The sequence below is a fragment of the Lycium ferocissimum genome, chromosome 6 (genome assembly GCF_029784015.1).
Source record: "Lycium ferocissimum isolate CSIRO_LF1 chromosome 6, AGI_CSIRO_Lferr_CH_V1, whole genome shotgun sequence".
Lineage (NCBI taxonomy): Eukaryota > Viridiplantae > Streptophyta > Magnoliopsida > Solanales > Solanaceae > Lycium > Lycium ferocissimum.
This window is the reverse complement of record NC_081347.1, coordinates 57,727,712-57,739,837: the sequence shown is the minus strand read 5'-3', so window position 1 is coordinate 57,739,837 and position 12,126 is coordinate 57,727,712. Positions and strand designations below refer to the sequence as shown.

General features: G+C 32.2%; 1 protein-coding gene across 1 annotated transcript; it reads left to right on the top strand.

The window, feature by feature from the left end:
- The first annotated feature begins 1,676 nt into the window (after window positions 1–1,676).
- Window positions 1,677–3,326, top strand: LOC132060841 (transcription factor DICHOTOMA). Its single transcript, XM_059453750.1, has one exon. It carries the CDS (start codon window positions 1,988–1,990, stop codon window positions 3,140–3,142), a length of 1,155 nt encoding a protein of 384 aa, XP_059309733.1. The 5' UTR covers window positions 1,677–1,987; the 3' UTR covers window positions 3,143–3,326.
- The last annotated feature ends 8,800 nt before the right edge of the window (window positions 3,327–12,126 follow it).

The following is a 12,126-nucleotide window of genomic DNA, read 5'->3' as shown; positions in this document are numbered from 1 at the left end:
ATTTGTGGCTAGGATATGAATATGCTCGATTATTTTGTGTTCAACGAGATGTCTTATATATATTGCATTCTTAACAGGTCAATTCCATAGGAATATAGACGACAAACTGTTTTGAATAGGCGAGTAGTGATTCGAGAGAATACTACGAGCATTAATGATCCGGTTAATTAGTAATCGTGGATAAAACTAACTAGGGAGAAGTACTTGGATGACTTAATAGGATTGGTGAACCAACCACAACCCTGGAATACTCATTTCTATGCGTAAAAGATACACTTTGAACTATCGTCCATGACAAATTGTTAGCATCATTACTTAGTCTTTTAATTTCCGTAGTAATTTATAAACAAAACAACCTTTTGTAGAAATACTTGTTCAATTGGTAGTAATAGTGAAGTCTAACTTAATCATTGAACATAAGTCTCCGTGGATACGATATCTTACTTTAAAGTCACTATAGTATTTAGTGGCCATGTGCACTTGCATGTGTGTTTGGGAGCAACAACATTCATTTCATGGATCACACCATGCTCTTTGATATACCTTACGGCTCACGCATCAAGTGGATCACATACACAAAATAATGATGGAAATAATAATAAAATAATATCAGTGAAGAGTGTGATTTAGTTGTTAATGAAGTGTGTGAAAATTAGAAGGAGAAAAGCTCAAATGCCAGTAGTTATAAACAGATAACACAAATTTCTTTTCATCTGATAATTTTCGATCGACAAAGTTATTCGGTATCTGTGCTTGTAGGAAGTAACAATTATTTGATAAAATTGTCAAGGTACGCATATGCTCTCCGAACACCATAAAAATTACTAGTTGAAAAGCACACAACCTTTGGGTCGAGATCCACAACTATGGATTCCAATTATTCTATTTTTTCTTTCATCGAATATGATCTACTACTCTTATTTCTTACTCGACCATTAATAGTACATCCCAACAGAAGACGCCCATAATTTTTCAATTTGTCTCTTTTAACTTGGATCCCATGAGGCGGACCTTTAAAAGTTTTAAAATCGCTGATTTCTTGGTACATCACATTCATGCATTTACGATTCGTGTGACGGTATTGATAATCTTGAACGGTGTTCTATTTTCTACCTCGATTTCATTTTATGTGTCTTATTTTCTTGTTTCATTTGTTTTTACAAAAATGCAACAACATGTCTGGTGAAATTCCACAGTGGGTTCTGGGAAGGATAAAGTGTACACAGACCTTACCCCTACCTTGAGAGATAAAGAGGTTATTTCCTGTAGCCCCTCGGCATAACAAGCAATTCAGAGCAGTATGAAAAATGAAATAACAAAAGTGAATAAAGGAAAGATAAAACAGTCTGAAAAAAGAAGCAGTAATTAACATAAATAAATAGGATAGTTTTAAAAAAAATGCATCTTTGTATATTTATTAAGTTTATAATCTACTATTCATTTTATCTTTGATCTACAAATAATTTTTCATGACCAAATACTGATTTTCAAATAAAGTGAAAAAAAATTCCAAAAAAATTCTCATGGCCAAACGGTTCTTAAAAGTAAAAGTGTGTCACGTCAGATGAGATTGAAGGAGTTAATATTAAAACAGTGTGACTGTACAAGTACTACATCTAAGTTCCCGTGGCCCTAAATTTGTTTTTTTTTTTTTTTTTTAAATATAAATATGTACCTTTGCTTTTCTAATTTTCCATAGTCTGCCAAATCTATATTTTCCTTCCAACCACCACCACCACTATCATGTCCTCTTTCTCCATAGCCATGGTGCCATCATCATTATCACATGAGTTATAGTCAAGCCCTATTAGCCTCCTCTTCCCTCAACTTTTCATCCTTTGTTGTTCTAAAAAACACATGTTCAGATAGAAAATAAAGCAAGCACCTAAAGTTCTTGAAACCTTTTAAACTGAATAACTTAAACCAAAGTAAGATTATCATTTTTGGGCTTTCTACTACCAAAAAAAAAAAAAAAAAAAAACTACACATGTTTCCTGCAAGCAACAATCATGAACCTTTTTCCTATACCTCAAAAACAGTCCTTGAAAGGTCTTTTACATATGATCATCTAAACCCTAGTACAAGTTCAAGACAAGAAGATAATCCATTTTTCTTGGACTTCCCTTCTCCATTTCTTGATGATCATCATGATGAGTCTCCCTTGAGCCAAATATTGCCCCATCATGTCAAAGAAGGCAATTTTACTCATATTTCTGGTGAGACATCAAAAGGGGAAATGTCTATTGAGGCTAAAACATCATCAAAGAAGAGAAATCTTAGCACAACGCCACGAAGGAGGACCGGGAAGAAGGATAGGCATAGTAAGATTTGCACAGCTCAAGGCGTGAGGGATCGAAGAGTGAGATTATCTCTTCACATAGCGCGTAAGTTCTTCGATCTCCAAGACATGTTAGGCTATGATAAAGCAAGCAAAACCATAGAATGGCTTTTCTCTAACTCCAACAATGCCATAAAAGAGCTCTCAGAAAACATCCCACAAAAGGAATATAGTGATGGTAACAAGATTAATATTAATAGTAAAAGTTCAAGCAGTGAAGGAAAGAGTGATTCCCTTATGTCTGAATGTGAGGAGAACTCAATCAACGAAGGAAAAGAGAAAGAAAAAATGAGTGGAATGATGCAAAATAATCCTCATAAAAGGGAGTCAAGGGAAAAAGCAAGAGCAAGGGCTAGGGAGAGGACCAAAGAAAAAATGATGATCAAAGGTCTTGAAAAGTGCAAAGAATTGTACGAAACAAACCCTAATAGTATCTTTGACCAATTAGGGCCATCAAGAAGCAACAGTGCTTTTCCTGATCAAGATTCCAATAATAATTCTTATAATACAAGTGTCAATCAAGAAAAGGGTTCACCCCATGAAGCCAATTCTCAATCTCTAGAACATCATTATTTTTCTAACACTGGCATCATTCAAAATTATTTGGGTGGTGCAACTTCCTCAGCAACTACTGGAGGATTAGATTCAGGCAATTGCTTCATGAGTTTTCTTGGAAACTGGGAAATAAACTATGGTCCATTTGCAGGTAACCCTAGCTCAATTTATTTGGCTAACTCCAGTTATCAGTTTCAGACTGGGGATCAAGAAAAAAATTTATCCTGCAGACATCATAGACCGGAATAAACTGGATTTCAAGTTGTACGTGTGCGATTCTTATTGTAGTGTCATCCTCCTATGTCACCCTGTTTGATTTTCTTATTTTGGTTAATTTTTGCAATGTTTTAGAAATTCTAATGTTTTGCTTTTGATGCTTGGTGTGTAGAAAAGGAAGGGAACGCGTTTAATAATAAAATTTATTGTTTGATTATGTCACTAGTTGTATACTCTTTTTCTAAGTTTCATGATGGTTTTTACTAAACTTGTTATTGTTGGTTGGGTTTTGAGTAGAGACTCCATAAATAATCTATCACACTACAAGAAAAGAGGTTGCTGACTAAATAAATTCTTGCATAAACAGAATGGTTGAGACAACTATAGAAAACAATTGCATGAGACCTTGCTGGATAAGTTAGGCACTCTTTTTTTGTTAACATAGAAATTCTCAAGGGCCAGCTGGTGCACGATTCAGAACCCGGTGGATGATGGATCTTTCAATTCAGGATTAAAGTCATGCCTTATTATAAATTCAAGAGAAAATCTCTCCAATTTAAGAAGAGTAGTGCCGACTAGAGGGTTTATTGTCCCTCTTGAATCACTTCATGAATAAATGGCCTTAAATTAAATTACTCAGCCAAAGTACTTTGTGCCAATAGATGTCATATTGTAGTTTGAAACAAATGAACTAGCCATTGTAATTCAGGTTGATTGGAAGAATTAATAGAATCTTGAATGTATAGACCTTCCAGGATAAGGCTCTTTACTTTCAGGATTAAACTCATATCCATAGTAATAAATTGGGGGGAAAGTTTCTTCCTACCAAAGGTTTTAAATCATTTGATGAATAAATGGCCTTAATTAGCCAGTCAAACTTGTACCAAAAAAATGGCAATATTGCCTTGTTTATTTCATAATATATCTAATCATATGCATTTGCAAGGTGCAAGAGATAGCATTAATTTATTCAATATCTACACATGAGACACTAATTTTAATTTCACCCCTCTCTGGATTGGTGTAATTGATGAATTTCTGGTGAGACTTTAATTCGGTAGTTTTTACTTCATTTATTTTTATTTACTGAACTTTGTTAGCTGCTCATCTACAAATTTAAAATGATAGAAGTCATAAATTTTCAAATTCCGACAACTTAAGTGAATTGGCTGCTTGATCTCTCTCTCTCTCTCTCTCATTAAAAATATGAATGGAGTATACCTTTGTTTTACATGATATCTTAGCTTCAGTCATCATGAGGAAAACAAACATCAAATTAAAATTGATGATGAAAGCCTTTAGGAATCTCGAAGTTTGGAAGTGTTCGTAATTAAAAAGGTTTACAGTATATGTTCTTGTTCATGGTTAATAGTATTTGCTATCTACAACAAATTGAAAAAGAAAAATACATATAGTAGTTCATATTTGCTTCTTTGACCTCAATTTTCAGCTTCGGAGCTGGTTTTTCTCTATATAGGCATACCTACCGTCTAGTTATCGAACTAAATAATTATGGACAACAGTGAGACTTGACCCAGAATTTCTGTCTCTTTTGACACCATATTAAAGGGTATGACAGTTGATCATATGATTGATATTGCACATATTCCACTATTGCTTGAGCTCTCTAGATCTTCCAATATCCTCTTTGTTCTGTTTGACTAATCAGTCAAATGTAAATTCTACCGATGAATTGAAGAGACCTTGATTGATATTGTCAGGTATCCTTCATTATTTATCGTTGATTTGTGTTGTTGCCCTAATCTTTGCAGCTTCTTTCATTATTTATCGTTGATTTGTGTTGTCATACCCTAATCTTTGCAGCTCATTTCATTTTATTTCAGCTTCTTTTATCGACCCCTTGTGTTCAAGGGGAACTGAAATATTGTTCATGAAATATTTATTACTAAGTACAACGTATACATATACCATTGAATGAGATTATACGCGCAATTTATGCAAGAAATAGATTTGACTGACCATTATTCCGGTCCACAGCTTTGAGCAATTAAGTTTGCTTTTAATTACTCGTTATTAGGGTGAATAAATTGGCACTGGACCTTATGGACAAATCTACAGTGTACTAGCTGCTATGAACAAGTTGAATAGGTTAATTTGACCACCTCTTAGTACATTTCAACGATGTATAAAAGGAAACCGTGGTACGTTAACTAATTTTAATTATTATTGTACTTGTTCTAACAGCAATTGTTGCTGAATTAAGTCTATTAAGCAGTCTTCCATGTCGAATTTCATATTTCCATTTGTATTGCAAAATAATCCCTCATATGCTAGTGATTTTTTTTCTCTTAGGACTTCAAAAGAAATGATCTGATGGAACGTAACCAAATTGTCTTGCCTCAGAAGTACTAATTTCTCTTGATATTGTATGGACAGTACAGAAATATTAAGAACGTAACAACGTTAGTGTTCAATTAAAAAAAAAATGTAAAACAAAAAGAACTAGAATTAACTACGAATTTGATTGCTAATAGCTCGTAGCTATCATTTTTTTTGGATAATTTGTCGCTAACTAGATTAATTAGTGACGACCTTTTTTGTTATGCTACAAAATTTGTCCGTTTAATTCCTACTTATTTAGTAGTGATCGATCAACTGCACATATCGGTTAATTGCGTTCGATTTATGATGGCAGATCAAGGTTACAAATTAGTACTCTTACTTTAGTCAAGTGAGGAACTTCACTTTGCTGCTCTAGAATTTCGAATTGTTTCAGCTGGTACATGTGAGTTTATGAGAATATGACATTAGAGATGTGATCTCAAGCTAATTATTTGGGTTGTTATCGATTAATGGCAAGAATTTGCCTGCACAAGTAGAAACTAGATTGTTTGGTTAAGTTACACTCTTCAAATTAATTTTCCCCTCACCCAAAATGAAAACGAAAAAAAAAAAGGTCAGAGAATAGGTACGAGCATATATTAAGTCCAAACATAGGGGATATATCTAGCCAACTTGGCCAACTGCTACATTTGAATTAACCTTATATCTAAGTAAACATCACAACTTGACTAGTTGTCTACGATAATAGACTTGGGTTTTACGAATTACGGGTGAATTCAGTAGAGGAAACAGTTTTTCATGTTCGGTTGGTCAAAATTTTTGGACCATTTTTCTAGGAAAATAAGTTCCTTAAAAATGAGATAAATGACTTCCCTAGTGGATGAGGGAAAACAAGTTAAACAAGTGGCATAAGGTAGGGAAAACAAGTTCGACAAGTGGCATATTATATATATTGATCGTGTCCTCCTCACCCTTCAACACACTTCATCTTCACCCTCAGCCCTGTAGTCCTCACACCCCCACACCCCCACACCCTTACCTCCCTACCACCTTCGATATTTGTCTAGATTATATACAAATGCATTTAGGATCATATTTTTGCTTAAGTAAGAAGCAACCTATTTTCCTAGAAAATATTTTCCATGAAAAACTTTTTCCTTCGTACTAAACACACCCTATGTACAATTTATTTCAGAAAGATTTGAAATGCAAGTGAGTATATAGCACAATGTCAAAAAGACGAATTCAGAGTTTGAACATTATGGATTCGAAATGGAAATTCTACCAAACACACCCAGCTTATTTAGAGCCCGTTTGGATTGGCTTTAAAAAGTAGCTTTTAAGCACCAAGTTTGAAAAGCACTTTTTAAGTGCTTGAGCTGATTTTATAAATAATTAGTTACATGTTCGGATAGAAGTGTTTGATAAACACTTTTTCTGTTAAAATGACCTTACAGTTGTTAACATCAAAATTAAATTGATTATTGCAAAATTTTAATTTACATTTCAATTCACTTAAATTAAATTCGAAAATTGGTTATAGTTATTTTTTTAACTAAACAACAATTATTAACTGAAATAACAAATTATAAGTAATTTATTGGTGATTTCAGTGTAATATATGAAAAGTTAAATGACTTTAGTGAAATTGACCCCTTGGATTATTAATACTGAACCTGGAGGTTAACTACTTGCTCATTGTTTATTCCAGTTAAATGACAAAAAATAAAATGAAGAATGCTTCGGTATTAATCAATGGAAAAGACAAAAGGAGAGTGGGGTAAGAGTTTTGGGACTACTAGCGGATATTTTGAAAGTTATAAGAAAATATAAGGGATAAAAAGGTAATATAATTGGTCAAAGGAGTAGCTTTTTAAGCTAAAAAATAATAAGTTGGGGTTCACCAACCTTTTGCTTTTGACTTATTTTAAGCCGTTTTTAACTTATTTTCAGCAATTTTCTATTTTATCAAACACTCCAAAAAGTTAAAAAGGACCTATAAGCAGATTTGACCAACTTATAAACCAATCCAAATACCCTCTTAGTTAGTTGTTTAATTCATATATATGATTTGAGTCAAAGTTTCTCAGTTCTAATGAACCGTAACTTATGCACTCTTGAAAGGTGGGATATATTGTACTGTCAGGCTTATAAATATAGTTGAATGCTATAAGTAATTGCCAATTGGGGTATCAGATGAACTTAGGTAGTTACAGTTAACAGGTGTCATTATTTGTATCAGCTACTTGATGATATATTTTGAATTATCTGTATTTTATTTTGAAAATTTAAACGGTTAGAGAGCAAGCTATTATACATTTAATTATGTTTTAGACACATTCCTTATTTGTAGATCTTTTTTTGTATAGACCAACACATGCAATTTAATTTTAATAGCAATAGTGAGACTTAATAAAATTCAGGACCTTTATTTACTCTGATTATCATGCTAAATTGTGCGATCAACTGACCGTCACGCTTAGTCATGTCTTCACTCTAACATGATGTTGTAGCAATGCACAAAGGAGTGGGGAGAATCATATCAAAGATATTAAGTAGGCGTTTAGACATAGATTTAAAATATTTTTCATTTTATTAGAAATTTATGAAGTTTGAAATCTAAATATGAAATTGTGTTTGATTATAGTTTTTGCAAAGGACAGAAGAGAACGTTTTATTTGCAATTTATGAAGATGAAGTAAAAAAACAGGTTAGAACACTTTTTCAAATTTAGTATCCAACTCTACTTAAGTTGGATTTAGAAATTTTATAAGCAAACACTGATTTTAAAATAAAATAAAAGATTATTCCGGAAAAAATAAATATTTCTCACCATCAAATGGCTCCTAAGTTGGATTGACTGGAGTAGAATTTAGTCTAACCAACTCAATAATATTCATTTAAAGAGATTCTAAAGATCAAAGTACTTAAGGTTTCCTACCATGTAGAGCAGAATGGAACATTAAGTTACCTTACAACTCATCCGTTTGCTCTCCCAGATGTTCTAAGTTATTTCTGCAGACTTTCTGTCACTATTTTCATGACGGCTCAAATTCAGTATGCCACCTGACATAATAATTAGGTAACTCATTATAATATACAAACTTGAAGTCTGCATCTTTTCATTTACTATAATAGCTCGGTGGAGAAATACAAAGACAATTGTTAGTATCAAACAGTATTTATGAATGTACCCAACTCAACTAATTCCTATGTTTTTCCTGAAAAATATTTGAATTTAGATGATGACCGACTTAAAAGAAAAAGGTGTTGAAGTGGCTTAAATAATCTAGCTAACCGTTTAGCTTATATCATTATATCAACTTGTTGTACTTATAGTGTTGGAGTGTTGGGTGTGCGAAGAAAGTCGTTACTTATAACATGTTGTATACTCCTAATGGCGTGAGGCCTTTTAGCGAAAACTGTGCTGGCTTGGTCCAATTTGACAATGTGGGTGACACACATATATGTTGAATCTGTGACCCGTGAATCATGGTAATGAGCCATGTGAAACTTAGTTCGAAAGGGAGATGGATGTGCGAACGAAGTCTCATATTGATAGCTGAAAGGAAAAGAAAGTTACTTATAAGGTATTGAATATTCTTAATAGTGTGCGGCCGTGTACTTGTGTGTTACTTTAAAACAACACCAACACATGGTCTCAATAAATGCAATTTGCAATTTTCATGATTAGTATCAACATCTTTTTCAAGGGATATGTACCCGTGTGAAGTATGTCCTCTTAAAGTTAGTTTTATGGGCTTTTTATACATCCCAGAAGAAGAAATAGAAAAAGGAATTAACTTATATCACTAAATAGTGTAAAGCATCTTGTACTATCGATATAATTTAACATGTTATACAGGTTCATGTCTATTTTATTTTCCAGGTAGCTAATTAGTTCTATCAACTATATGTGTTGTTAAATGTAATTCCTCTGTCAATTTTATGTGGCACTATTTCCTTTTTATTCTTTTTTGAAAAAAATAAGACATATATTTCTATGTTTGAAAACTTAATTTTAAACTTTATATTTTACCTTTAATGACATGCATATAAAGTCACATAAAAGTCATGACATATTTAAAATTTCGAACATCTTTACTTTTTTCTTAAACTTCATAACCAATCAAACTGGCACATAAAATGAAGTGGAAGGGATAGAAACTAGATTTCATATATTGTTCACAATTCTTTTACATTATCCATATATAAACTCCAAAAAGAACTACTAAAACAAGAAGAAGAGAGCATATAAATTACCTAATCAAGGATAAGGGCATTAAATTGGAGAACTTTTGAAACTCCAGCCAAATGGCTCATATGGGATTACATTTTTGGGAAAGTTGCACGATGGGCCACTTACAGAAATAATTACAACCGCTAGCTATATATACAAAAATATACGCTAGTTATCCATAAATTATGTATATTATACATATATATATTGATGTATAAGAATTATATATTTGTTGGCTATTATTTTGTTGTTCTCAGTGTCCTATTTCCTGGTTTGACTGACCAAAGTCCAAGATTTGAAATGGAATCTTACCAATCTGTTCATGCAAGCTTTAAGTACTCCGTACAACATCATGGACCAAAAAAAAAAAAAAAAAAAAAAAACCCCTCGTTTGACTTCATGATCAAACATTATATTAGAAGAATTTCTTAGTTCAACTTCAATTTTAATTTTACATTCTGACACTCTCAGAGAATAACAAGAAAATGGTGTAGACTCAGTCTGCATGCTTTTCATGGTCTGCCAATATGACAAACCATACTCCCAAATTAAATGCCTTCAAATGCATGCAATAATTGTCAGAATTATTACCCATTTAAGCCTTTCACCAAATTTGCTTCTGTGTGAGAAATGCTATTTTCCATTTTGCTTGATTTCTAGTAGAATAAAGAAGCAGAACTGGTGGATGTATCTTTTCCAGTCAAAGGTTGTTATTACTGTTGATAAGACATGCATGAGACTAGAAATGTGAATGTACAATAGTTGAAGATCACTATTAGTAGTGTAAAACTAATCAAATATTGTAAGTGCCATCATGTTAATGTGAAGACGTGCTGGAAACATGGCAGATTCTTAGTGTTGTACCTACACAATTTATTTGATATAGTTTGATTAGACACAGAGTTTAAGAAATAAATGAAGGTTTTTTAAACTTGTGGTTTAAAAAAAAAAGTAAAAGATATTTGTGATTGTAAATTATTTCATTAAGGGTAAAAGGGAAATGATCGAAGTTTTAAAGTTAAATTATTTCTAAATGTAGAACTGTATCATTCTTTTTTGGGACAGACTAAAAAAGAAAGTGTATCACATAAATTAAGACAGGGGGAGTATATTGTAAAAATTACCGATTCAGACCTATCATTTGTTGCAATTTTAGTGAGTTTTCATACATAAATTTATATTCTACGTCAAAAGTACTGAGTCAAATGAATCTAATGCTATAAGGTTGCATCTGCCTCTAGCGGGAAAGCTTTATTGGTCATGCAGTTAAAAAAGAATTATCATTTGTTGAAGATAAAATTAAGTAAATAAAATATACTTTTTTTTATAATTGAAATTTTTATACAAGGTGGTCGTTGAATTCAATATGGTTTTAGAGTAAAATGTTCTTTGAATTTAAGTTTCACCGCTATCTCATACAAATTTCACATGTCTTGCCCATAAAGATATTTGTAACCGGATATGAATGATATGTTGAAAACAAAATTAAATAAATAAAAGTGTAACATATCTAACCACTTAAACTAAAATAAATACTCCCTTGTCCCATAAAATATTATCTTAGTTTGACTTGACATGAAATTTAAGAAATAAAGAAAGACTTTTGAATTATGTAGTCCAGAACAAGCTTTAGATATTTGTATGACGTGTAAATTATTTCATAAAGTTAAATCGTTTCTAAATATAGAAACGTGTCAATCTTTTAGAGATAAAGTAATAAGAAAAGTGACACAATCTTTTTGGGACAGAAGGAATAATTGGTAGCATACAACAATTCAACATATGAAATTCATTTACAATGGTTTATCCTTATGACTAGGGGTGGACGTTCGGATCTTCGGTTCGATTTTATCAAACTTCGGTTCGGCTATTTCGGTTTCAGTTTTTTGAAGGTGGACACCGAACACCGAACCCAACTAGTTCGGTTTGGTTATTTTGGTTTTGGTTTTTTGAAGTTCAGTTCGGTTCGGTTTCGGTTTTTTCAATTCGGTTTTTTTATATGATATTAGAAGCGATTCCATTTACACTAATTCATATTCTCAAAAGCAATAAAATATAAAATTGATAAATTGAAATCAAAATCAAACAAACAGGATACACAAGAAGAGAAAACCATAACCATGATATAGGATTACTAGATGTTATATACATATCGTAAAAATAATTAAGAAAACACATAAAGGACATACATTAATCCCAAAGACACATCCTAGTCACCTTCTTTTGCTAAGGATATTTGATTTTCTTAACTGATTTGGAAAATTAGGGATACAAAAGCAAAAGAGAGCTTGTTACAATTCGATTTTTTTTTAGGCTTCAACTTAATGGGCATGGGCTATTTTAATTTTTTTGGGTAATGTATTAAATTTCAGTAGGCGTTCGGTTCGGTTTTATCAAACTTCTATTCGGTTATTTCGATTTCGATTTTTTTAAGGTGGACACCAAATATCGAACTAAACTAGTTCGGTTCGAT

Excerpts from the sequence above, each read along its gene's own strand:
- LOC132060841 (XM_059453750.1), top strand. The coding sequence starts at position 1,988 with ATGTTTCCTGCAAGCAACAATCATGAACCTTTTTCCTATACCTCAAAA.